Below are 27433 nucleotides of genomic sequence, written 5' to 3' on the forward strand. Positions count from 1 at the left end.
AGAAGTGAAATACAACAAGCGATGAGGACAAGAAGACATGATGAAGAAAGATGAGGGGAACATTATGAGTTATACCAAACCGTGGTGGAAAGACACAGCTTTGCAAACAATGGGAGACAGACCTTCCCACAGGGGAAGTTTATCAATGTAAAGGACTCTTTCCGTCTGACTGCACCTACTTGGTGTTCCTTTTCACTGAAATATTTCTTCTCTGTCAGCGCAGAGCTGACAGACTTCACGTGTCCTTCGATGGCCTGTTCTATTCTTTCCTGGTAGAACTTTGTGAGTTTCAACAGCTGGAATTCATTGTATAGATCGAGTGTCTCGGAGAATGTGGCCTTTGAACCTGCCAACAATAATTGACACCTTAAAAACTCATATCATACAATATACTGATTAATCTACTTTGATAATAAAAATACTTGCATTTGATATGCCATCGTTTACGCCAGGAGGATGCTTAAAAGGACTACACACAAGATTTACTATAAAGTGCTGTAACTATTTTTACGAGAATGCACAAATAGCCATGAAGTGAATGACCATTTTTATCTGGGGGGATTGTTGGCCAGGAAACTGGGAGAGAGAAACTCCCTTCTCCCTTCTGTGGGAAGGGAAAAGATGACCAGATGTGTCAGTGTTTCGGAGAATGGGGTCAGATTGGCTCAACTAAGCCGAAAGCCTAACTGACAATGGTGGGTAGGGCGAGGGACATGAAGCAGGCCAGTGGTCATTAAGAAAAGCGAGGAACCAAGTTGCTAGTGCTTGAGCAGGTCTCAGAGATTGCGTGAGGCCAGACTGGAGGGATTTAAAGCTAAATAAAATTGTTCCTTCACTTCATCGCTGTTTTTTCGGACACTGCTGCGCACAAGTTGCCTATAAATATTTGCCTATAATTATAAAGTCACTCCACTTTACAGTCAAGTGCTTCGAGATGTCTTCCGGACAAGAAAGGCTCTATATCAAATGCAAGGATCATGGGACCTTTATATAACCATTTCATCTGTATGAAAAAACCTCCATTAATGTATTGGAGTGTCAGCATAGACGATGAGTTCAAATTCCCAACGTGGGGCTTGAACACACAACCTTCTGATTCAGAGGTGAAAATATTCTGCTGGGAATTTTACCACTGATCACATTCCCAACATCTGTCCCACTGGATAGTAATTTAAAGTCGGCCCCTCCCTAGCTCCGTGCACAGTGTATATCCGAGGAGGATTTTCTAAACTTGCCTGAGTCACGTTTCTTCCCATTGTCAGTTGTCAACGGTGGATTAGGATTGGGAGCTTCAGCCATGGTCGTTAAATGGTTTTCAAAAACTCTCGGGAGTCATGGAGTCACCTGTAAAATGATAAGGTAATAATAACGATTGTGTCAGAAAATACATTGTCACTGCACTTTATTGTATATCCTATGAACAAGTTTGGGATGTCCTCCCAACGTGAATGGCACTATACCAAGTATAAGGATTATTACTATAAACCTGTGCTTGTCAGATATCAAATGACTAACTTGCAACTATCGTCCTTGGGGAGAAGATAGACGGGCCGTCCTTGGAGCTGAACTGGCTCCAAGGTGACATCTGGAATGTCAGAATGTAGTCCACTCTCTGTGTTTGTTTGCTGAGCCAGGCGGGTCCACAGTACTCCAGACGACAACCCAGTCAGTCAGCAGGACTTGGAGGAGCAGAACAGTCACCGGGGCATGTGTTCGTCGTTAGCACTGCAAACCAAAGCCCTAAAGGGTGAGCTGGTCCGAGCTGGACATGCAGGACGGAGCTTTCAAAGGCAAGCTATGCGGTTTTAGCTGGTTATACTCCAGCAATTACCCCAGCACAGACTCTGTGCTCCCCAAGCCTTGGCTCTTGCCAACCTGCGTCTATTACTCTCCAGAATCAGGTAAGCAGGATGCATCCCTCAAGGGAGAGAGTGTGCATTCCATCACAAATCATATTAATTTCCATGTGTCGTGGGATACATGGAATTCTCAGTTTTATTGGGATATTCTTAAACCTGGTGATGGGTTTCAGTATGTGCCTACAAAAATAGTCACTGCACTTTACAGTATATTCTGTGAAGCGCTTTAGGATATGCTCCTGCTGTGAAAGGTGTGACAACCAAATATAAGGTTTATTATTATTGTATGTGTCAGACACCGGGCTGGCCAAAAGAAAATTCACGGGTCATTAGATGGATTCTTGAAAAGGTGGAATATTAAGCGCTGGGTGGAGGGATCAGGAGAGTGGGGGTTAGAGTAGGAGACTCAGGTGGGAGAAAAGGACATTGATGGGGAAGAAACGCCAGTTGGTGTGTGGAACGTTTTGCGATTTAATCACCAAGAGATGAAGTCAGTTTCCAAAGTCAAGTCAATTTTAGGAAATGTAAGTGACAGCAGAGGGTTGAGGAGCTGGTGTTCCTCAGCCCAACACAGTAGCAGCAAGTAGATGGTGATCTGCAGGTGTGATGTCCTGAACGAGTTAAAGAACTGACCTGATGAACATTCCCCAACAAGTCACCCACACAGCAGTGCTGTGAGCACGACTCCCCCCACCACATACATATAACACAACCTTCCCAACCATCGCTTCTCATTTCCTGACTAGATTAACGCAGGCTCTATTTCTTGCACGACCTTGAAAGCCCAAAGCACAGCAGAGAAGAGCCCGCAGTCGGGGTGGAAGACCAGCAGCAGCAACTGAGCCAAGAAGCCCCCCCAAAGCCTCTCCTCCTGAGGAGCATCACCATTTCCTCTGGCTTAGCAGCTAGAAGCGCGGCCATTTCAGTCTCTCAGCGAGACTCCACTTCCTGTCTGTGATCTCAAGCTGCCTGGGGTGGGGGGGGGGGTTCTCTGAGCAGCTCCCACCCACACCCATCCAAACCAAACACACAAATGGGGTGGGGGGGGGGGGGGGTCAGTGGCAGCCACCAGCAGTGCCCACTAACACCAATTCCACCACCCAGTCCTGCACTGAGAGCCTGAGCATTGACTGCAAAGCTCAGATGAAACTGAAAGGAGAGGGAGGGAAGGAGGGAGGGGGGAGAGGAAGTTCAGAGAGAAAATAAAGTTTTACAGCCTAAATGTAATGATCAACAACCTCGCGGACGAATCGAACTGAGGTGTAGGTTTAGGGACGAGTTGTTGCCTGAGACAAGACAAGCCAAGCTGGTCAATGGGCGTCAGTCAAAGACACCACATGTTTTTGCCTCTTATCTCGTCTGCTGTTTGTTAGTTATTGGTCCAAATCCTCTTTGTGGGGAAAATAACTTTTAAACACCGTGTTAACAGGAAGGAGAGGGACGGTCTTGGGGTGGGAGGGTGTTGGACCAAAGTCAGACCTAATGGGGAGGGGGACTTACCGTCTTCTCTTGTCTCCTGACTGAGTGACCTGGTCCGTGTCTCTGCTTCTGAAGCTCCTCCGAGTGCCCTGAGCTGTGCAGGGCGTTGTCTCAGCGCAGGCCGACCACAGCTCAGGAAATAGCGCTCTTGATCACATCCTCTGCAGCTCTCAATCATACACGGAGTCAACAAGTAGATGCTGATCTTCTGGTGTGTTGTCCTCAAGGCTAGATTAAGCATGATGGGGGCCCATAGCTATTATAGTTTGGGGGGCCCCTCTAAGGAAAGATAAGGGAGCAAATAGTAATGTATTTTTTAAAAATATTCATATCTTTAGCTTACATTTAGTCATAAAGCTACCATAACATCCGAATCATTTTCTTACTGTATGAATGCTTCAGCATCACAATGCGGGAACAGCACAAGAGACACTATGGCTTGCCCTTCAAGGATTAAATGTCATAGATGGAACTGAACGTCTCAGTCAGTATCACGGGCAAATAATGACACACATTGATTTTATCAGTTTGATGTCAATCAGGAACTACATAACACTTTAGTATGATCCACTTGAACCCTGATTCAGTGACTTCTCCTCGTCCGCTACCTCTTCTCTCCGTCTCACACTCTTTTCACACATGCCCGAGAAGCCCTAATAATATTATAAACATAATAAGCCGAAATCCCGACCTCTCTGGAGGTCAGCACGTTACACAACCTGTGCAGGACTCCTGCTGCTTCCTTGGTGTCGCAACTCGCTCTTTTTGGGGGGGCCCTTCAAAATCCAGGTCCTGGGTTGCAGCCCCTAGAACCTCTGGATAAATCCACCCCTGGTTATCCTGGACATGTGGAAGAACTGATCCGTCTCATGATGACCATTCTAAAACAGTTACCCGCACTGCAGTGCGATGAGCGCGATCCTCCAATCTGGAGTCCCCCTCGCCTCACCTGGATTCAATTCGAGGCAGGGCAAAACGTTGGGCAAGTTCCCTCACTCCACACTAGAAGACATGATAAGACGCTATATCACATGCAGAGATTATTATTAACACTCCCAGCCAACACCTCTTATTTCTTGACTAGATTAACGTGGGCAACAGCATGGCACAGAAACCAAACGCCTTCATTTGTGGGTCTCCCTTTTTCAATCATTGCTCTTTAATATTTGCGAAAAATCACAGCCATTTCATTCCCTCAGCAAGATTCCACCTCCATGTTTCTGATCTTAACTTGCCTGAGTGCCTCTGTTCAGCTCCCCCAGACCGGAGATGGAATGGGGACAGTGAAGTCCCAGTTACAGTCACAAGCAGCGCCCACTGACACCAATTCCACCCAGTCTTCCTGCACTTAAGCGAGCCTGAGCATCGAAAGCTGTGTGGTGGGAGGCTTAGAGAAAAAAAAGCTCTTTGTTGGGGAAAATAGCTCTAAACATCCTGTTAACGTGACGGAGAAGGTCTCGGTATGGTTGAACTACAGTCAGACCTAATGAGCGGACTCACTATCTTCTCTGCCTCCTGACTGAGCAGCCTGATCCGTGTCTGTGCTTCTGAAGCCCCCGAGTGCCCCGGGTTGTACGGGGCGTTGTCCACAGCACATCCTGGTCAAATTGCAGAAGCCGATCTTGGCAATAACAGTCACTCCCACATCCTCAATCCTTTCCTGCATCTGTTACTCCTGAATCAAAAAAGCTCAAGTCGCTGGGATCAGGGATTCTTCCCTTTTGGCTCCTGTTCACCACCCTGGAAGCCAAAGCCCGACAGAGTAGGGTGGTCCTCGGGGGAACGAGCAGAGTAAAACTCACCAGAAAGTGCTCTCAATGCATTTTTTTTGTTAGCTGGGTGTCTGACACACACTCATTCTCAGCTCGGTTCCAATGAGCATTTTACTTAAGGCATCACCTCTTCAAAGCAACCCTGCCTGCCTTTCAGCATGCTTTTTTTTAAAAAAAACTTGCTTCCTTTCTCAAAGACCACGTTTTATTTGCTCGTTTTACACGTTGCCACCCGGAACCTTTCAGCACTCGTTCACGGCAACCAGTAGCACTGTCCACCAAATCAAGTGCACAGTAGAAATGCAGCCTGCAGTCATCACTCATAAAATACACAGTCAATCCACTTTACGGAATATCCTGTGAAGCGCTTTGAGACGTCTCAACAACATGAAAAGGCACCATATCAAATGCAAGAATTATTATTATTATTTCCCAAGGGAAACAAATGTGATGAAATGTACAGACCAGTAGAATAGCTTAAAGACAGTCAGACCTAATGAACAGACTCACCGTCTTCTTTGCCTCCTGACTGAGCAGCGTCTCTGCTTCTGAAGCCCCCACCGAGTGCACAGGGCTGTAGAGGGTGTTATCCTAAGCACAGCCCGACCAAAGTCCAGGAAACAATCTTAGCAGGAAGTTGCAGTCACCGCCCACACCCTCAGCAGTTATCAATCATTTACTGCACCTGGTACTCCCCTTTTTTGGAGAGATTATTTCCCCTGAGAAGCGATCCACCAATCGAATAACAACCAGGTTCTTACTCACTGCTAGGTAAACAGAGGTGTGTGGAGTAAGGAAACTTGCTAAAGGTTTTGCCTCTCTCTTGTGAGATGAATTTGCTAACCATTCTGCTAAGGAACTCTGCAATGTACATTGCTTTCAAGGCATCCCCTCATCTTTTATATTTCCAGTGAATTATTAGGATTAATTGTAATATTAATAATCCTTGCAGTTGAGATAATTTTTACAGCTGAGGGAACATCTCAAATCACTAATAATAATAATCCTTGCATTTGACATAGTGCTTTTCACATCTTCTAGATGTCTCAAAGCGCTTCACAGAATAAACTGTAAAGTGAATTGACTGTATATTTTGTGGGCAAAAGGCAGCAAATGGCATTGATAATAATAATCAGCTTATTCATACTCATTTAATCAAACTGTACAGATATATTTAATCCATAAAGATCTAAAATTTGGTTAAATTGTAGATTTTACATTGAAATAGCAGGGTGTGGCACAGTGTACATTGAATAATTAGAAAACACAACAGAAATGTTATTTCACAAATTAGACTGGGATCATTATACAGAATAATATTAACACATCAAGTTTCTTTGAAAATATACATTTAAGGCAATAAAAGATGTTCATTAAGAACATTGGCGACAATTTCAAAATTGTCTAAATTGCTGCATTCTTATAAACAAGAAATGTGGAAGAATACAGGTCATCAGACATGGTCACTCTCAGAATTTCTGTTCACAAGTCAGTGGGAACGAGACGTCAGCGTCAAGTGACAAATGTCAAGTGACAAATGCTGAGCTTCCCTCCCTTCACAAAGTGAAGAAGGTTTGATGTTCAGAGGGTGATTGTCTCCCCATGTAAATGGTGCACCACATGAATTGTTTAATATTTACAGAACAAAACAGGGCTTTTCGTTTGAGATCTGTCTCGTTGTGGAATCATACAGCACCAAAGGCGGCCGTTCGGCCCATTGTTTGTGTGATGTGTCTTTATAGCTCCATTTACTTGCCGTGTCCCCACATCACCATCCAATCCCTGAAAGTAACTCCGTTTTAGATATCTATCTGGAACTGCTTAAATTGGTGAGGGAGCAAAACAGCGAGAGTCCAGCAAGTCTGTACAGACAGACCGACTAGACCAACACAGCAACCTGATTTTACTTAATATTATTTATTAAACGTATCATTTTTTACTTTCCTAAGGACACGATTGAGAAACAAAATCCTGGTTTGTGACTTGTCTGCTCCGAGGCCGTCCTGAGTGTCGATTGTAAGTGACTGTTTCTCATCTACATTTAGAAGACTGTTTATAATGTGGATTTCACGGTGACTGTGTGTAGAACTGCTCCCTCAGTCTTTGATCACAAACACTTTCAGTCCATGTCTGTGTCTCCGCAGCAACTCCAGCCTTTTCCCTCCATCTGAACTAAACTGATTCCCCCTCAGGCTGAAACACATTAATCAGATAAACATCAGAGTACAGTATGGACACGGGGCGTCACAGGAAGCTGGTGAAAAGCTGGTTGTCTGTGACCCTGGGCATCTCTATCCCCCAGACCCATTCGCACTTGGCTCTCCCAATCAGACAGTGCATGGAGCTCACTATCGTGGGCATAACAATAAAGTAAAGGTAACAAGACATTTCCAGAATAAATCAATTTGATAATCCTTGCATTTGGTAAAGCTCCCTTCATGTCAGGAGGATATAATAAATTGAATGAAAAATCCCCCAAGTAAACTTGGGTCACTCACTCCATGGCTGTTTGTGGGACTTTGCTGTGCGCAAATTAGCTGCCAGGTTGCACACACTTAACACACAGTCATGATGTGGCTCTGGGAAATGTTGCCTCTGGTGGCAATAAAAGCCTACAGCACCTGGTATTCCCAGGCGGTCTCCCATCCAAGTACTAACCAGGCCTGACTCTGCTTGGCTTCCGAGATCAGACGAGATCGGGCATGTTCAGAGTAGTGTGGCCGTAGGCATCTGAAGCACCTCCTTTACTCCACTTGAACAGATGCTCACTCTCTGCTCCGTTCTCTTCTGCCTCAGATATCGCCTCTGACAAACAGTCCTGCCTGTCTGCCCGCCTGCCCGCCCATCGGTGAGCCTTTAGAAGTTGCTTCCTTTGTCAAGGTCCTTCTTTCTTTCTTCATTTCGAACCTTCCCACCTGGAACCTTTCAGCACCAGTTTGCTGCAACCAGTAGCACTGTCCACCAATGCAGGTGTACAGCTCAAATGCAGCCTGCAGTCGGCACATTGCAAAGGGAAGAGTGGGCAGGAGTCGAGACGTGCACTGATTCCAGTGGAAAGAAAAGCCTACGGGTCCTGGTATTACCAGATGGTCTCCCACCCAAGTACTAACCAGGCCTGACTCCACTTAAGCTTCTGGGATCAGACGAGATCGGGCGTGTTCATAGTATGGCCGTAGGCATCTGAATCACCTCCATTACTTCACTTGAACACGCGCTCGCTCTCAACTTGGTTCAACAACAACTTGCGTTTGCAGAGCGCCCTTCTCACCGGGGTTGCATTCCGGTGCATTGGTTCCATCGTGCTTTGCTCAAAAGGCATGGACTCTTCAAAACGACGCTGTCTGAGCTTCGATCGAGCCTTCTATAAGTCACTTCTTGTCTCAGTGACCTCTTTTATTGGTTCATTTGAAATGTTGCGAGTGGACGTGGGACCTTTGAGCAATGGTTCGCTGCAGCCACCAGCACTGTCCCCAATGCAGAGCAGCCACCAGCACTGTCCCCCAATGCAGAGCAGCCACTAGCGCTGTTCCCCAATGCAGAGCAGCCACCAGCACTGTCCCCCAATGCAGATGCACAGGACAAATGCAGCGTATTGCCAGGCGAGGGAAAGAAGTGGCTCTGGGAAATGTTGCCTCTGGTGGCAATAAAAGCCTACAGCACCTGGTATTCCCAGGCGGTCTCCCATCCAAGTACTAACCAGGCCTGACTCTGCTTGGCTTCCGAGATCAGACGAGATCGGGCGTGTTCAGAGTAGTATGGCCGTAGGCATCTGAAGCACCTCCTTTATTCCACTTGAACAGATGCTCAATCTCTGCTCCGTTCTCTTCTGCCTCAGATATCGCCTCTGACAAACAGTCCTGCCTGCCCGGCTGCCCGCCCATCGGCGAGCCTTTAGAAGTTGCTTCCTTTGTCAAGGTCCTTCTTTCTTTCTTCATTTCGAACCTTCCCACCTGGAACCTTTCAGCACCAGTTTGCTGCAACCAGTAGCACTGTCCACCAATGCAGGTGTACAGCTCAAATGCAGCCTGCAGTCGGCACATTGCAAAGGGAAGAGTGGGCAGGAGTCGAGATGTGCACTGATTCCAGTGGAAAGAAAAACCTACAGCAACTGGTGTTGATCATTTCAAATGTCGCCACCTGGACCTCGAACCTTTGAGCAATCATTCAATGGAACCAGTTGCACTGTCCCCCAATGCAGGTGTACAGTTCAAATGCAGCCATCGCAAGGGGAAACAAATGCCAGATGGGGGTACGGAGAGTTCAATGCAGGTGTTTATGCAGTCGGCAGACTTTGGGGTCAACTGGATCCAGTGCATGGTGGAGCTGGGGAAATCAGCAAATAGGGCATTTGAGAAATGGAGTCAGGAGGTGACGCATTGATGAATGTTTCAGCTGCATCTGGGTAAGGTTTTCATCTTCGGTTACTGAAATAGAAACTGTGCAGATATATTCAACCAATAAATATGAACATTGGGTTAAATTATCGATTATATTTTGAAACAGAGTGTGGCACTGTGCACATTGAATAACTGGAAAACACAACAAAAATGTCATTTTATAAATTAGACTGATGTCGTTATACAGTATATATTAAATACATTGGAATACACAGCACAGAAACAGGACATTCGGCCCAACTGGTCTATGCCAGTGTTTATGGTCCACATGAGCCTCTTCCTGCCATTCCTCAACTAAGCCTTTAAGCAGTATAATATTAACACGTCAAGTTTTGAAAATATGCATTGAAGGTAATAAAAGACGTTCATAATGAACATTGGCGACAATTTCAAAATTGTCTAAACTGCTGCATTCTTATGAACAAGAAATGTGGAAGAATACAGGTCATCAGACATGGTCACTCTCAGAATTTCTGTTCACAAGTCAGTGGGAACGAGACGTCAGCGTCAAGTGACAAATGTCAAGTAACAAATGCTGAGCTTCCCTCCCTTCACAAAGTGAAGAAGGTTTGATGTTCAGAGGGTGATTGTCTCCCCATGTAAATGGTGCACCACATGAATTGTTTAATATTTACAGAACAAAACAGGGCTTTTCGTTTGAGATCTGTCTCGTCGTGGAATCATACAGCACCAAAGGCAGATGTTCGGCCCATTGTGTGTGTGATGCACCTTTTTAGGCCCATTTACTTGCCGTGTCCCCACATCAGTGGTTGGAACACTTGCGCTCCAAGCGAGAGACCCGAGTTCAATTCCAGGCAGAGGGCGAAACCTTGGGCAAGTTTCCTTACTCCACACAGAGCCTAATAATAATCCCTCCAAAACAAAACAATATTAAATTGGTCATTTTGAATCCACGACTGTTTGTGGGACATTGCTGTGCGCAATTGGCTGCCGCGTTTCGCCCACAAATATACGGTCAATTCACTTTACAGTCTATTCTGTGAAGCGCTTTGAGATGTCGAGAAGACGTGAAAAGCGCTATATCAAATTCAAGGATTATTATTATTATTATTATGTATTATCACTTTACAGTGTGTTCTGTGAAGCGCTTTGGGACGTCCTCCCGACGTGAAAAGCGCTATATCAAATGCAAGGATTATTATTATTATTATTATTATCACCACCCAATCTCAGAAAATAACTCAGTTTTAGATAAATATCTGCAACTGCTTAAATTGGTGAGGGAGAAAAACTGCGAAAGAGTCCAGCAAGTCTGTACAGACAGACCGACCAGACCAACATAGCAACCTGACTTTACTTGATATTATTTATCAAACGTATCATTTTTCACATTCCTAAGGACACGATTGAGAAACAAAATCCTGGTTTGTGACTTGATAGCTCCAAGGCCGTCCTGAGTGTCGATTGCACGTGACTGTTTCTCATGTACATTTAGGAGAAAATGATCAACAACCTCGCGGACGAATCGAACTGAGGTGTAGGTTTAGCCGGGTGTCTGACGCATGTGGAAACCCATCACCGTGGCGGATCTCAGCGCTTTGGGACGTCCTCCTGACGTGAAAGGCGTTCTGTACATGTAATTTTGTTGTTGTTGTTAACAGTATCCAAACCAAACTGAGAATTCGATGCATCCCACCTGCACATGGAAATCCCAGAGATAGATTGTTGGAATGGAAAGCGCAGTCTCTCCCTGGATGGACGCCTCCTGCTTACCTAATTCTGGAAAGTATTAGGCGCAAGTTAGCTGCATTATGTCAATTGGCATCTAAAGCACTTCCTTTACCCCTCAAACCTAGGGCAAGCTTCCTTACTCCACACACACACACCCCACAGTTTACTCACCAGTAAGTGGAAACCTGCTTGTTAGTCGATTGGCGGATCTCTCTCCGGGGCTAATAATTCCTCCAAAATAATAATAAAGTTTGGCAGACAGTGCTCCCAATGCAAACTATGCAGTTTTAGCTGGTTAGCTTGTTGACATGGGGTCAACTTCCACATATATGCGGATGACACCCAACTCTACCTCTCTGCCTCCACCCTTGACTCCAGGACCACTGCAGTCCTGACAGAATGTCTGTCGGACATCAGGTCCTGGATGAGAGCTAACTTTCTTCAGTTGAACATCAACAAGACCGAGGCTCTACTGATTGTCTCCCGTCAGCACCTCCTCACCCCAGGCGCTGACAGCACCTCCATCCATGGTTGCACACTCCATCTTGCTTAGCCAGTCCAGAACCTTGGGGTATTGTTAGACCCTCAACTATCCTTTCTACCCCACATCTGCACCATGACCCGCTCTGCCTTCCCCCACCTCTGCAACATCACCCGGCTCCGACACTGTCTCCTACCACAGGCCGCCGAAACCCTCATACACTCCTTCATTACATCGAGGCTAGACTGTGCAAACTCACTGTTTGTCGGTCTCCCCAACTCCTCCCTCCATAGGTTGCAGATCATCCAGAACTCTGCAGCCCGTGTCCTCTCCTGCACAAGGCTCCGCGACCCTATCAATCCCATCCTTGCCCAACTCCACTGGCTTCCCATCACACAGAGGATACAGTTCAAGATCCTGGTCCTCAGCTCCAAGGTCTTGTTCCCCCCTACCTCTCCGACCTCCTAACCCCCTACCACCCTGATCGCTCCCTCCACACAGCGGGCTCCGGCTTGTTTCAGGTTCCCCCGCCTTGCTCGCCCCACTATTGGCAAGTGGGCCTTCCGCCCCTCTGCACCCACCCTCTGGAACTTCATCCCGCAGTCCCTCCGTCTCGCCCCTTCCTCGCCACCTTCAAGACACATCAAGTGCCATTCACATTGGGAGGACATCCCAAACTTGTTCATAGGATATACAGTAAAGTGCAGTGACAGTGTATTTTCCGACACAATCTTTATTATTACCTTATCATTTTACAGGTGACTCCATGACTCCTGAGAGTTTTTGAAAACCATTAAACCACCATGGCCGAAGCTCCCATTCCTAATCCCCCGCTGACAACTGACAATGGGAAGAAAAGTGACTCAGGCAAGTTTAGAAAATCCTCGTCGGATATACACTGCCCACAGAGCTAGGGAGGGGCCGACTTTAAATTACTATCCAGTGGGACAGATGTTGGGAATGTGATCAGTGGTAAAATTTCCAGCAGAATATTTTCACCTCTGAATCAGAAGGTTGTGTGTTCAAGCCCCACGTTGGGACTTTGAACTCATTGTCTATGCTGACACTCCAATACATTAATGAAGGTTTTTTCCTACAGATGAGATGGTTATAGCCAAAGTCCTCACAGGTAAGGTGATCTGAGCTGATCAAGTAGCCGGAAAGCTGGCCAGACAGTGTTATCAATGGCAAGCTACGCGGTTTTAGCTGGTTAGAGTCCAGCAGTTATCCCATCGCACACTCTGGGGTCCCCACGCCTTGGCTCTTGCCAACCTGAGCCTAAAACCTTCCAGAATTAGGTAAGTGGGATGCATCCCTCCAGGGAGAGAGTGCACATTTTATTCCAACGATCTATCTCTGGAATTCCCATGTGTAGTCGGGATGCATGGAATTCTCAGTTTACTTTGGATACTCTTGAGCACGGTGATGGCATTCCACATGTGTCAGATATCTATGTGAGCCACTGTCTTTTCTCCCTGTCCCCGGTCATCAATAATCTCTGGGCTTTTAACCTTCAGGTGGTTTCCCATTGAATCTTCTGGATCACGTTTTACCTCTGACATCAATCATCTGTTTTACATCTTCCCCAACCCTACTCCGTACGCCACACACCCTATTCCCTCCACTCCTCACCCCTCCCACTTTCTATCACTCCTCAACAGCCCCAAGTTCCAGCCTTTGCCAGGCACACCTTGGCATATGTCACAGGCTCTCCCAAAGCACCCACCCCCCATCACAGGGCTCGTCCTCCCCACAACATCTGAATAAACCCCTCACCTGATCACCATCTCCCCAACTCGCCACCCCACCATCCCTGCCCTCCCCCTTCATCTCCATTAACTCCTCCATACACAGGTTATGCACAACACACAAATCTACTTTTCCTTTTTGACTCTTGATTGCAGATCTACTGATGTTCTGTCCACTTGCCAGACATCAAGACCTCGATGATCCAAAGTTTACTTGAACTCAGCATTCTCCTCAGTTCCCACCAACATCTCCTCTCTTCTGGCTCTAACCTCCCCAACTTTCCCGGCCTCTCTCAAACTCTCCTAACTGGTGCACCATTTTGGTTGCAGTTCAATGCCCAGTTTTTTCCATGTCATCCATCTCAGCTCCTAACACCCATTGCCACTGAGACTTTCATTCACGCCTTTCTCATATCTTTCTTAGACTTCTCCAATCACTCCTCGCTACTCTCCCTGGCTCCACGATCCACATGCTTCAACTCTGATCTGTGTCTCTGATCTCCAGGTTGCAGGATAACGGACTGACAGATGATTGTACCAAGGATCTCGTCTCTGCTCTCAGTACAAATCACTCACTGATGGAACTATATCTGGACAATAATAAACTGGGAGATTTGGGAATGAAGCGACTGTCTGGGGCTCTGAGGAAACCGGAGTGCAAAATACAGAAGCTGGAGTAAGTAACACACTGAGTGAGATTGTGTCAGACACTGGCTATAAACATTGGATGTTATATTATGTGTACACTCTACGCTGATTATTATTCATATCTATAAACCCTGGTTATTATATCACACCTGCTGTATGCGGTAATTTGTATTATTTTACATAAATAATGTGAGTTCTTCGCTGTTCATCAGTAAATTTATTCAGTTTTTGATAGGAGTTTACACTGAGAAATCCTCTCACATACTAACACTCCCAGAGTCAGTCAGTGTGTGTTTAAACTGATCCCTGTCATTTCTCTTTTGTCTCTGATCTCCAGTCTGGGGGATAACAGCCTCACAAATGATTCTATCGAGGAACTTGCCTCTGTTCTCCGTACAAACAGCTCACTGAAGGGTCTGAACCTGGATTATAATAAACTGGGAGATTCAGGAGTGAAGCCACTGTCTGCGGCACTGAGTAACTCAAAGTGTAAAATAGAGAGACTGTGGTATGTAACTCACTGTGAGAGATTGTGTCAGACACTGCCTTAGTACTCTACTCGAATTATTACTATTTATAAACTCTGATTAATGTAACACAACCTGCCGTATACAGTAATTTACATTATTGTGTTTAAATGAGGTGTTCAATATTCCTCAATAAATTTATACAGTTGTTGGTTTGTTTACACTGAGAAATCTCCTCACACCCTCACATCAGCAAGGTGTAACTCCCAGAGTCCGCTCCTGTGTGTTTATACTGACCCCTGTCATTTCTCCATCTCTGATCTCCAGGCTGAGTAACAACAGTTTGACAGCTAAGTGCACCCAGGATCTTGCCTCCGCTCTGAGTAAAAGCAGCTCTCTGACAGAGCTGTACTTGAATTGTAATAACTTGGGAGATTCAGGAGTGGAGCAACTGTCTGAGGCTCTGAGGAACCGAGCGTGTAAAATAGAGAAACTGGGGTAAGTAACACACTGCGGGAGATTGTGTCAAGCGCTTTGGGATGTGTTCCAGATGTGAAAGATATTATATAAATGTTGTGTTTCATTTTTACACTGAGAAAGATCTACATTTTAAGGTCCATCTCAAGCCCAACCTCTTTGATTGCTTTCAATTGTGTTTCCTCAACCCAAAGTCTGAAACATTACCAGAGACAGTTCCTGTGTGTTCATACCCATCATGTCATTTCTCCATCTCTGATCTTCAGGCTGGAGAGTAACGGCCTGACAGGTAACGGTATCAAGAGTCTGGCCTCTGCTCTCAGTACAAACCGCTCACTGACTGAACTGCACCTGGATTGTAATAAACTGAAAGATTCAGGAATGAAACAACTCTCTGACGCTCTGAGGAAGCCGGAGTGTAAACTAGAGAGACTGTGGTACGTAACTCGCTATGAGATTGTGTCAGTAACTACTTGTTACATCCCAAGTATACTCTTCAGTGATTATTCTTATTACTATTTAAAAATTCTGGTTATATCAGAGCCTGCTGTGTACAGTAATTTATATTGTGTACAAATGATGTGGGTTATTCTTTGCTCCTCAGTAAATTTGTAGTTGTTTGCGTGAATTTACACTTACAGAATTTACAGAAATAGACTCACACATTCACATCACTGTGAATGTTACAACGTGTGTAACTTTACCAGGAAGTCAGTGCCTCTAGATTTATACTGATGCAGTAATTACATTTATCTGTCTCTGATCTCCAGGCTGCGGGATAACAGACTGACAAATGATTATACCAAGGGTCTCGTCTCTGCTCTCAGCATAAATCAGTCACTGACAGAACTGTATCTGGATAATAATAAACTGGGAGATTTAGGAGTGAAGCGACTGTCTGCCTCTGGGGAAACCAGAGTGTAAATTGCAGAAGCTGGAGTAAGTAACCCACTGAGTGAGATTGTGTCAGACACAGGGTATTATATTCTGTGGACACTCTACACTGATTACTATTATTAATATTTATTAGCACTGTTTATTATATCAAAACAGATTGTTTATATTATTCCTGTTGTGTATCACTATTGCATATAAATAATGTGAGTTATTTTATGTTCCTCTGTAAATGTATTCAGTTGTTTGTGTGAGTTTACTCAGAGAAAGCCCCTCACACACTGACATTGCCATGGTCTGTAACTTGACGAGAAGCAGTGCCTGTGTTTTTCTCCTGATCACTGTCATTTCTCCATCTCTGATCTCCAGGCTGGGTCACAACAATTTGACAGCTAAGTGTACCGAGGATCTCGCCTCCGCTCTCAGTAAAAACTGTTCACTGACAGAGCTGCATCTGCACAACAATAAACTGGCAGATTCAGGAGTGAAGCGACTGCTTGTGGCTCTGAGGGACTCTGATAAAATACAGCAGCCCTGGTGAGTAACACATGGTGTGATATTGTCTCAGTAACGGTTTCCATGGTTCCAATCCCACTTGACTTATCCTCTCCACTTTGCTTCCTGCAATGACTTCTCTTCTCACTCACACAATCGGAGTACCTTGTGGAGTACCTCAGGATCCTGACCTTGGTTCCCTCATCTTCCTGACCCACAAGCTTCCCCTTGGTAATGACATCTGCAAACATGGAATAGTTTTCACTTGACACCCAGTTCTACCTTGGTCCTTTCCCATGATATTCTGATCACCTGCTTGTCAGACATCAAGTCCTGGGTGAACCTCAACTTTCTTCAGCTAAACAAGACAAAGCAATCCTCAGCTTCGATTTCCTCAACCGTGTCCCCTTCCTGCACCAGCCTCTGTGAGCCTATTAACCCCATCCTCGCTCAGCTCCACTTACTCCCCAAGCCCCAGTGGATCAAATTCAAGTTCCCCATCCTCGTTTAGAAATCCCTCCATGGCCTTGTCCCATCCACCCTTTGTAACCCAACCGACTCAGCCACCCCTTGACGTTTGGTTCAATCCTCAGCTCTCTATCCTTCCTCACACCCTGACCAAGATAGCTTTTCTGCATCTCTCTCCACTTATATATCCCTTCATATTCTCGTACCTGCCTTCCTCTGTGATCTTCTCCAGCCTCATCCTACTGTTCAGCCCCTCTGCTCGACAAACACCAGACTGTTACACATCCTCTGCCTCCTCATCCCACCATCAGCGGCTGAGCCTTGAACACTGCCTGGTGTAGGGGATAGAATCACTAAAACCATTATACCTCTGGGCTCCTTCCTTCAACCCCTCCATCTTGCTCTGTCTCTATCAATCTTCACTAGTTACCTGAAAACCTACCTTTTTGACAACACTTTTGGTCACTGCCCTCCACCCTCCCCAGCTTGGTGTCTGCCATCACCTCTGTAAAGCTGTCTGAGATGTTACTCTACAAAAATAGTGTTGTACAATACAAGCTATCAGTGTAACCTCGTTATAAATTCTGTTCATTTACTCTGATCCCTGTTATTCTCCGATCTCCAGGCTGCAGAGCAACAATCTGTCAGATGATTGCACCGATGATCTCATCTCCTTTCTCAGTACAAACTCCTCACTGAAGATCCTGTCCCAAGAGTCAAATTCCTTCACCGACCAGTCTGTCCAAGCTCTCTGTGAAGTCATAGAGACTCGCACCAAACCTGAAAGAGATTCTGTGAGTATTTGTTTCAGTTTATTCATAATTAACAATACTTGAATTTGATAAAGCACGTTATCACACCAACGAGATGTCTGAAAGTGCTTAACAGAATAAATTGTAAAGTGTCATGACTGTGTGTTAAGTGTGTGCAACCTGGCAGCTAATTTGCGCACAGCAAAGTCCCACAAACAGCCATGGAGTGAGTGACCCAAGTTTACTTGGGGTATTTTTCATTCAATTTATTATATCCTCCTGACATGAAGGGAGCTTTACCAAATGCAAGGATTATCAAATTGATTTATTCTGGAAATGTCTGTTACCTTTACTTTATTGTTATGCCCACGATAGTGAGCTCCATGCACTGTCTGACTGGGAGAGCCAAGTGCGAATGGGTCTGGGGGATAGAGATGCCCAGGGTCACAGACAACCAGCTTTTCACCAGCTTCCTGTGACGCCCCGTGTCCATACTGTACTCTGATGTTTATCTCTGATTAATGTGTTTCAGCCTGAGGGGGAATCAGTTTAGTTCAGATGGAGGGAAAAGGCTGGAGTTGCTGCGGAGACACAGACATGGACTGAAAGTGTTTGTGATCAAAGACTGAGGGAGCAGTTCTACACACAGTCACCGTGAAATCCACATTATAAACAGTCTGTTCATTTCTTCTAAATGTAGATGGGAAACAGTCACTTACAATCGACACTCAGGACGGCCTCGGAGCAGACAAGTCACAAACCAGGATTTTCTTTCCCAATCGTGTCCTTAGGAAAGTAAAAAATGATACGTTTAATAAATAATATTAAGTAAAATCAGGTTGCTGTGTTGGTCTGGTCGGTCTGTCTGTACAGACTTGCTGGACTCTCGCTGTTTTGCTCCCTCACCAATTTAAGCAGTTGCAGATAGTTATCTAAAACGGAGTTACTTTCAGGGATTGGATGGTGATGTGGGGACACGGCAAGTAAATGGGGCTATAAAGACACATCACACACACAATGGGCCGAACGGCCGCCTTTGGTGCTGTATGATTCCACAACGAGACAGATCTCAAACAAAAAGCCCCATTTTGTTCTGTAAATATTAAACAATTCATGTGGTGCACCATTTACATGGGGAGACAATCACCCTCTGAACATCAAACCTTCCTCACTTTGTGAAGGGAGGGAAGCTCAGCATTTGTTACTTGACATTTGTCACTTGACGCTGACGTCTCGTTCCCACTGACTTGTGAACAGAAATTCTGAGAGTGACCATGTCTGATGACCTGTATTCTTCCACATTTCTTGTTCATAAGAATGCAGCAATTTAGACAATTTTGAAATTGTCGCCAATGTTCATTATGAACGTCTTTTATTACCTTCAATGCATATTTTCAAAACTTGACGTGTTAATATTATACTGCTTAAAGGCTTAGTTGAGGAATGGCAGAAAAAGGCTCATGTGGACCATAAACACCGGCATAGACCAGTTGGGCCGAATGTCCTGTTTCTGTGCATTCCAATGTATTTAATGTATACTGTATAACGACAGCAGTCTAATTTATAAAATGACATTTCTGTTGTGTTTTCCAGTTATTCAATGTGCACTGTGCCACACTCTGTTTCAAAATATAATCAATAATTTAACCCAATGTTCATATTTATTGGTTGAATATATCTGCACAGTTTCTATTTCAGTAACCGAAGATAATAATAATAATAATCCTTGCATTTGATATAGCGCTTTTCACGTCGGAAGGACGTCCCAAAGCGCTTCACAGAACACACTGTAAAGTGAATTGACTGTAAATTTGTGGGCGAACGCGGCAGCCAATTGCGCACAGCAATGTCCCACAAACAGTCGTAGATTGAAAATGCCAATTTTATTATTTTTTTTTTGGTTTTGGAGGGATTATTATTAGGCTCTGTGTGGAGTAAGGAAACTTGCCCAAGGTTTCGCCCTGACTGGAATTGAACTCAGGTCTCTCGCTTGCAAAGCGAGTAGATGAAAACCTTAACCCAGATGCAGCCGAAACACTCATCAATGCGTCACCTCCTGACCCGATTTCTCAAATGCCCTCTTTGCTGATTTCCCCAGCTCCACCGTGCACTGGATACAGTTGATCCCAAAGTCTGCCGACTGCATAAACACCTGCATTGAACTCTCCGTACCCCCATCTGGCATTTGTTTCCCCTTGCGATGGCTGCATTTGAACTGTACACCTGCATTGGGGGACAGTGCAACTGGTTCCATTGAACGATTGCTCAAAGGTTCGAGGTACAGGTGGCGACATTTGAAATGATCAACACCAGTTGCTGTAGGCTTTTCTTTCCACTGGAATCAGTGCACATCTCGACTCCTGCCCACTCTTCCGTTTGCAATATGCCGACTGCAGGCTGCATTTGAGCTGTACACCTGCATTGGTGGACATTGCTACTGGTTGCAGCAAACTGGCGCTGAAAGGTTCCAGGTGGGAAGGTTGGAAATGAAGAAAGAAAGAAGGACCTTGACAAAGGAAGCAACTTCTAAAGGCTCACCGATGGGCGGGCAGGTGGGCAGACAGGCAGGACTGTTTGTCAGAGGCGATATCTCAGGCAGAAGAGAACAGAGCAGAGAGTGAGCATCTGTTCAAGTGGAGTAAAGGAGGTGCTTCAGATGCCTACGGCCATACTACTCTGAACATGCCCGATCTCGTCTGATCTCGGAAGCCAAGCAGAGTCAGGCCTGGTTAGTACTTGGATGGGAGACCGCCTGGGAATACCAGGTGCTGTAGGCTTTTATTGCCACCAGAGGCAACATTTCCCAGAGCCACTTCCTTCTCTCGCCTGGCAACACGCTGCATTTGTCCTGTGCATCTGCATTGGGGGACAGTGCTGGTGGCTGCTCTGCATTGGAGGACAGTGCTGGTGGCTGCAGCGAACCATTGCTCAAAGGTCCCACGTCCACTCGCAACATTTCAAATGAACCAATAAAAGTGGTCACTGAGACAGGAAGTGACTTAGAAAAGGCTCGCTCGAAGCTCAGACAGTGTCGTTTTAAAGAGTCCATGGCTTTTGAGCAAAGCACGATGGAAGCAACGCTCTGGGACGCAACTCCGCGTGAAGGGCGCTATGCCAAATGCAAGTTGTTGAACCACGTTGAGAGCGAGCGCGTGTTCAAGTGAAGTAATGGAGGTGATTCAGATGCCTACGGCCATACTATGAACACGCCCGATCTCGTCTGATCCCAGAAGCTTAAGTGGAGTCAGGCCTGGTTAGTACTTGGGTGGGAGACCACCTGGTAATACCAGGACCCGTAGGCTTTTCTTTCCACTGGAATCAGTGCACATCTCGACTCCTGCCCACTCTTCCCTATGCAATGTGCCGACTGCAGGCTGCATTTGAGCTGTAAACCTGCATTGGTGGACAGTGCTACTGGTTGCAGCAAACTGGTGCTGAAAGGTTCCAGGTGGGAAGGTTCGAAATGAAGAAAGAAAGAAGGACCTTGACAAAGGAAGCAACTTCTAAAGGCTCACCGATGGGCGGGTAGGCGGGCAGGACTGTTTGTCAGAGGCGATGCCTGAGGCAGAAGAGAACGGAGCAGAGAGTGAGCATCTGTTCAAGTGGAGTAAAGGAGGTGCTTCAGATGCCTACGGCCATACTACTCTGAACATGCCCGATCTCGTCTGATCTCGGAAGCCAAGCAGAGTCAGGCCTGGTTAGTACTTGGATGGGAGACCGCCTGGGAATACCAGGTGCTGTAGGCTTTTATTGCCACCAGAGGCAACATTTCCCAGAGCCACTTCCTTCCCTCGCCTGGCAACACGCTGCATTTGTCCTGTGCATCTGCATTGGGGGACAGAGCTGGTGGCTGCTCTGCATTGGGGAACAGCGCTAGTGGCTGCTCTGCATTGGGGGACAGTGCTGGTGGCTGCAGCGAACCATTGCTCAAAGGTCCCACGTCCACTCGCAACATTTCAAATGAACCAATAAAAGTGGTCACTGAGACAGGAAGTGACTTAGAAAAGGCTCGCTCGAAGCTCAGACAGTGTCGTTTTGAAGAGTCTATGCCTTTTGAGCAAAGCACGATGGAAGCAACGCTCTGGGACGCAACTCCGCGTGAAGGGCGCTATGCCAAATGCAAGTTGTTGTTGTTGTTGAACCACGTTGAGAGCGAGCGCGTGTTCAAGTGAAGTAATGGAGGTGATTCAGATGCCTAGGGCCATACTATGAACACGCCCGATCTCGTCTGATCTCGGAAGCCAAGCAGAGTCAGGCCTGGTTAGTACTTGGATGGGAGACCGCCTGGGAATACCAGGTGCTGTAGGCTTTTATTGCCACCAGAGGCAACATTTCCCAGAGCCACTTCCTTCTCTCGCCTGGCAACACGCTGCATTTGTCCTGGGCATCTGCATTGGGGGACAGTGCTGGTGGCTGCAGCGAACCATTGCTCAAAGGTCCCCCGTCCACTCGCATCATTTCAAATGAACCAATGAAAGGGGTCACTGAGACAGGAAGTGACTTAGAAAAGGCTCGCTCGAAGCTCAGACAGTGTCGTTTTGAAGAGTCCATGGCTTTTGAGCAAAGCACGATGGAAGCAACGCTCTGGGACGCAACTCCGCGTGAAGGGCGCTATGCCAAATGCAAGTTGTTGTTGTTGTTGAACCACGTTGAGAGCGAGCGCGTGTTCAAGTGGAGTAAAGGAGGTGCTTCAGATGCCTACGGCCATACTACTCTGAACATGCCCGATCTCGTCTGATCTCGGAAGCCAAGCAGAGTCAGGCCTGGTTAGTACTTGGATGGGAGACCGCCTGGGAATACCAGGTGCTGTAGGCTTTTATTGCCACCAGAGGCAACATTTCCCAGAGCCACTTCCTTCCCTCGCCTGGCAACACGCTGCATTTGTCCTGTGCATATGCATTGGGGGACAGAGCTGGTGGCTGCTCTGCATTGGGGAACAGCGCTAGTGGCTGCTCTGCATTGGGGGACAGTGCTGGTGGCTGCAGCGAACCATTGCTCAAAGGTCTCCCGTCCACTCGCAACATTTCAAATGAACCAATAAAAGAGGTCACTGAGACAAGAAGTGACTTATAAAAGGCTCGATCGAAGCTCAGACAGTGTCGTTTTGAAGAGTCCATGGCTTTTGAGCAAAGCACGATGGAAGCAATGCACCGGAACGCAACCCCGGTGAGAAGGGCGCTCTGCAAACGCAAGTTGTTGTTGAACCAAGTTGAGAGCGAGCGCGTGTTCAAATTAAGTAATGGAGGTGATTCAGATGCCTACGGCCATACTATGAACACACCCGATCTCGTCTGATCCCGGAAGCTTAAGTGGAGTCAGGCCTGGTTAGTACTTGGATGGGAGACCGCCTGGTAATACCAGGACCCGTAGGCTTTTCTTTCCACTGGAATCAGTGCACGTCTCGACTCCTGCCCACTCTTCCCTTTGCAATGTGCCGACTGCAGGCTGCATTTGAGCTGCACACCTGCATTGGTGGACAGTGCTACTGGTTGCAGCGAACTGGTGCTGAAAGGTTCCAGGTGGGAAGGTTGGAAATGAAGAAAGAAAGAAGGACCTTGACAAAGGAAGCAACTTCTAAAGGCTCACCGATGGGCGGGTAGGCGGGCAGGACTGTTTGTCAGAGGCGATATCTGAGGCAGAAGAGAACGGAGCAGAGAGTGAGCATCTGTTCAAGTGGAGTAAAGGAGGTGCTTCAGATGCCTACGGCCATACTACTCTGAACATGCCCGATCTCGTCTGATCTCGGAAGCCAAGCAGAGTCAGGCCTGGTTAGTACTTGGATGGGAGACCGCCTGGGAATACCAGGTGCTGTAGGCTTTTATTGCCACCAGAGGCAACATTTCCCAGAGCCACTTCCTTCCCTCGCCTGGCAACACGCTGCATTTGTCCTGTGCATCTGCATTGGGGGACAGAGCTGGTGGCTGCTCTGCATTGGGGAACAGCGCTAGTGGCTGCTCTGCATTGGGGGACAGTGCTGGTGGCTGCAGCGAACCATTGCTCAAAGGTCCCACGTCCACTCGCAACATTTCAAATGAACCAATAAAAGTGGTCACTGAGACAGGAAGTGACTTAGAAAAGGCTCGCTCGAAGCTCAGACAGTGTCGTTTTGAAGAGTCCATGGCTTTTGAGCAGAGCACGATGGAAGCAACGCTCTGGGACGCAACTCCGCGTGAAGGGCGCTATGCCAAATGCAAGTTGTTGAACCACGTTGAGAGCGAGCGCGTGTTCAAGTAGAGTAATGGATGTGCTTCAGATGCCTACGGCCATACTATGAACACGCCCGATCTCGTCTGATCCCGGAAGCTTAAGTGGAGTCAGGCCTGGTTAGTACTTGGATGGGAGACCGCCTGGTAATACCTGGAGCTGTAGGCTTTTCTTTCCACTCGACTCCTTCCCACTCTTCCCTTTGCAATGTGCCGACTGCAGGCTGCATTTGAGCTGTACACCTGCATTGGTGGACAGTGCTACTGGTTGCAGCGAACTGGTGCTGAAAGGTTCCAGGTGGGAAGGTTGGAAATGAAGAAAGAAAGAAGGACCTTGACAAAGGAAGCAACTTCTAAAGGCTCGCCGATGGGCGGGCAGGCGGGCAGGCAGGACTGTTTGTCAGAGGCGATATCTGAGGCAGAAGAGAACGGAGCAGAGATTGAGCATCTGTTCAAGTGGAGTAAAGGAGGTGCTTCAGATGCCTACGGCCATACTACTCTGAACACGCCCGATCTCGTCTGATCTCGGAAGCCAAGCAGAGTCAGGCCTGGTTAGTACCTGGATGGGAGACCGCCTGGGAATACCAGGTGCTGTAGGCTTTTATTGCCACTAGAGGCAACATTTCCCAGAGCCACTTCTTTCCCTCGCCTGGCAACACGCTGCATTTGTCCTGTGCATCTGCATTGGGGGACAGTGCTGGTGGCTGCAGCGAACCATTGCTCAAAGGTCCCACGTCCACTCGCAACATTTCAAATGAACCAATAAAAGTGGTCACTGAGACAAGAAGTGACTTATAGAAGGCTCGATCGAAGCTCAGACAGCGTCGTTTTGAAGAGTCCATGCCTTTTGAGCAAAGCACGATGGAACCAATGCACCGGAACGCAACCCCGGTGAAGGGCGCTCTGCAAACGCAAATTGTTGTTGAACCACGTTGAGAGCGAGCGCTTGTTCAAGTTGAGTAATGGATGTGCTTCAGATGCCTACGGCCATACTATGAACACGCCCGATCTCGTCTGATCCCGGAAGCTTAAGTGGAGTCAGGCCTGGTTAGTACTTGGGTGGGCGACTGTCTGAGAATACCTGGTGCTGTCGGCTTTCCTTGCCACTCGAGGCAATGCACATCTCTACTCCTGCCCACTTTTCCTTTGGTACAGTGCCTCTCATTTGCATTTGACATTCAAAGTTTCAAGCTATCCTTGTGGCGTTTGTTTCGCTTGCGACGGCTGCAGGCTGCATTTGAACTGTACACCTGCATTGGTGGACAGTGCTGCTGGTTGCAGCGAACTGGTGCTGAAAGGTTCCAGGTGGGAAGGTTTGAAATAAAGAAACAACGAAGGACCTTGACAAAGGAAGCAACTTCTGAAGACTCGCCGATGGGCGGGCAGGCGGGCAGGCAGGACGAATGATCGTGTCAATGAAAGTAAAGACGGAGTTGAAAAGCAGTTCTTGGGTCAAATGGGAGGCTTTGTGTATTTTGGCATGGGACAAGCATTGGTGCTGCCTTAAGAAGCCACCAGAAATCTTTATATTTACATTTATATTTACATTTACAACATGTTGTTTTGCATTCAAATGACACTTGTAGCTGATTTGTCCGTGGCTGCCAACTTCATCCAACGACAACAGCACATTCCTTTTATAGAGCACATTTCACTTCCCAAAGCCCTGGACTGCACAGCACAGCTCACACATTAACTTTCAAAATGGGCTTGCCATTATCAACACGTATCTTGGCATCATTATTATTTGGGACACTCAAGAGTCTATCCTCATGTCAGGATTTTGATCTGAGTCTGCTGGATTCCAAATCAACGTATTTTCCACAGATTTGGGCTTTTTTTTAGCAGTCACTTTTACATTTGGGTTGCGTATTTTCAGGCTTGTTTTAATTGCTTTCATGTAGCACATTTCACGTTGGGAGGACTTTGATGCTAATGTTGCTAAAAGAATGGCTTCTAAACTTGGTTCAAGGAAATTGGCTAAATATGGTAAAATATCCTGCAAGGAGTGCAGGAAGAAAAAGAACTGAAATCACGGTTTCAGTCAGTTGAAGGGGATGACAGTATGGCTATATGCAAATTCTGCCGCTCTGCAACCCGTGCTCACCATTCTCATCTTGTGCAGAAGATGAGTATCGAAAAGCACAAAAGAGTTGCTCCATTTTCTTTGATGCAGTTGACTGACATTGACATTACTGTTTCTAGGCCTGTTTCTGGTTCAGTGCGTCAGGATAAACCAAAATTGGCTTGCTTTACAGCGTACCACCACAGCCATACGAGCCGTAGATGATTTAGGGTAGGTTTCTCCAACTGGTAGCCATGGGTTGCATCCAGCCCAAGAGAATATTTCATCTGGCAAGCAAACTATTGGTGGAGTGGGAGTATTTTGAAAAGGTACTCTTGCATGTTTTACAGAACTACGAGTCTCAGTAAAAAAACGCAAGGTAAATGTGGAAAACCGAGGACATTTGATCTGATTCAAGAGAAACATTTCCAGTGTTATTATTTTATTCATTGTTAGGGATACTAAATCATGTGCCTTTCACCCACACAATATAAGTTTATTCACTTTACAGTATATTGTGAAGCACTTTGAGATGTCTTGAAGATGCGATGAGGCTCTATATCAAATGCAAGGATTATTATTATATTATTATTTTAATTCACTTCATTATTTTTTTCACTTTCATTGTTTACTCTGGATTTAATGATTATTCTTGCATATATGTACAACAACAACTTGCACTTATATAGCCCCCTATTCGCATGGTAGCGTCACAGAGAGTTTAACAGTGGCGGAGCCTGACTCCGAGCCAGGGGTTGGTGGTCATAAGCACGGTCAAAGAGGACTGTGAAGATGTTCTTTGATTTGTAACTAAAATATAGTGAAATTAAGTAATATAGTCAAACAATTTAAAATATGATTCTTTCAGGTTTTGTTTCTGGGAAGGAAACTCAAAAATATTGCTTATGTGGCCCACAGCTGTTTTTCAAATCTCGCATCCAGCCCTCAGCAGCCAAAAGTTTAGACCACCATGATTTAGGGGACATCATCAGCTCAACATTTGAAAAGAATGTAAAGTTGTATCGTTCAAACTATACAGCCGTGGAGTCCTGTAGCTCAGTGGTTAGAGTACTCGCTTTGCAAGCGAGAGACCTGAGTTCAATTCCAGGCAGAGGGCGAAACCTCGGGCAAGTTTCCTTACTCCACACAGAGCCTAATAATAATCCCTCGAAAATCCCCAAACAATAATAAATTGGTCATTTTCAATCTACGACTGTTTGTGGGACATTGCTGTGCGCAATTGGCTGCCGCGTTCGCCCACAAATATACAGTCAATTCACTTTACAGTGTGTTCTGTGAAGCGCTTTGGGACGTCCTCCCGACGTGAAAAGCGCTATATCAAATGCAAGGATTATTATTATTATTATTAACAATGTCATAGCACCCTGTACGTTCTCCGATGTGGTAAAGGATATAGGTGAGTCAGAATATTCATTGGTCATTGATGAAAGCATTAACACTATCACAATCAAGCAGTTATGTGTTTCAATTCAATATTTCAGCAAACCATTACAAAAAAAAGTTTCAACCTTATTG

The 27433-nt window shown here is 46.2% G+C and overlaps 2 protein-coding genes, 7 non-coding genes and 3 pseudogenes across 9 annotated transcripts in view; 9 read left to right on the forward strand and 3 right to left on the reverse strand.

The window, feature by feature from the left end:
• The window catches only part of LOC103172953, a 40177-nt gene extending 34370 nt beyond the window's left edge, over positions 1–5807 (reverse strand). Inside the window, exons 1-4 of the mRNA XM_042334014.1 lie at positions 5621–5807; positions 3360–3617; positions 1236–1344; positions 180–346 (exon numbers count right to left, since the gene is read on the reverse strand). Of these exons, the coding sequence (XP_042189948.1) occupies positions 180–346; positions 1236–1299 (231 nt within the window). The 5' untranslated portion in view covers positions 1300–1344; positions 3360–3617; positions 5621–5807. The remainder of the gene's footprint in view (positions 1–179; positions 347–1235; positions 1345–3359; positions 3618–5620) is intronic.
• Positions 5808–7719: 1912 nt separating this feature from the next.
• On the reverse strand, positions 7720–7838 carry LOC121848934. Its single transcript, XR_006085079.1, has one exon. It is a non-coding gene; the product is annotated as a 5S ribosomal RNA (ribosomal RNA).
• A 920-nt stretch (positions 7839–8758) lies between these two features.
• On the reverse strand, positions 8759–8877 carry LOC121848929. Its single transcript, XR_006085074.1, has one exon. It is a non-coding gene; the product is annotated as a 5S ribosomal RNA (ribosomal RNA).
• A 4545-nt stretch (positions 8878–13422) lies between these two features.
• LOC103188732 (ribonuclease inhibitor-like) lies at positions 13423–16455 on the forward strand. The gene is given in 7 exon segments (XM_042334016.1): positions 13423–14104; positions 14414–14584; positions 14871–15041; positions 15140–15457; positions 15791–15922; positions 15924–15959; positions 16284–16455. Coding segments are annotated over 7 exon segments (1098 nt in total). The 5' UTR covers positions 13423–14006.
• Positions 16456–20287: 3832 nt separating this feature from the next.
• On the forward strand, positions 20288–20406 carry LOC121848951. The gene has a single exon (XR_006085092.1). It is a non-coding gene; the product is annotated as a 5S ribosomal RNA (ribosomal RNA).
• An 850-nt stretch (positions 20407–21256) lies between these two features.
• On the forward strand, positions 21257–21375 carry LOC121848962. Its single transcript, XR_006085101.1, has one exon. It is a non-coding gene; the product is annotated as a 5S ribosomal RNA (ribosomal RNA).
• A 447-nt stretch (positions 21376–21822) lies between these two features.
• Positions 21823–21938, forward strand: LOC121848935 (annotated as a pseudogene).
• Positions 21939–22325: 387 nt separating this feature from the next.
• On the forward strand, positions 22326–22444 carry LOC121848973. Its single transcript, XR_006085109.1, has one exon. It is a non-coding gene; the product is annotated as a 5S ribosomal RNA (ribosomal RNA).
• Positions 22445–23327: 883 nt separating this feature from the next.
• Positions 23328–23446, forward strand: LOC121848933. The gene has a single exon (XR_006085078.1). It is a non-coding gene; the product is annotated as a 5S ribosomal RNA (ribosomal RNA).
• A 438-nt stretch (positions 23447–23884) lies between these two features.
• LOC121848937 lies at positions 23885–24001 on the forward strand (annotated as a pseudogene).
• Positions 24002–24313: 312 nt separating this feature from the next.
• LOC121848940 lies at positions 24314–24432 on the forward strand. The gene has a single exon (XR_006085081.1). It is a non-coding gene; the product is annotated as a 5S ribosomal RNA (ribosomal RNA).
• Positions 24433–24811: 379 nt separating this feature from the next.
• LOC121848938 lies at positions 24812–24928 on the forward strand (annotated as a pseudogene).
• The last annotated feature ends 2505 nt before the right edge of the window (positions 24929–27433 follow it).

The sequence above is a fragment of the Callorhinchus milii genome, unplaced genomic scaffold, assembly GCF_018977255.1.
Source record: "Callorhinchus milii isolate IMCB2004 unplaced genomic scaffold, IMCB_Cmil_1.0 Scaffold4, whole genome shotgun sequence".
Taxonomy (NCBI): Eukaryota; Metazoa; Chordata; class Chondrichthyes; order Chimaeriformes; family Callorhinchidae; genus Callorhinchus; species Callorhinchus milii.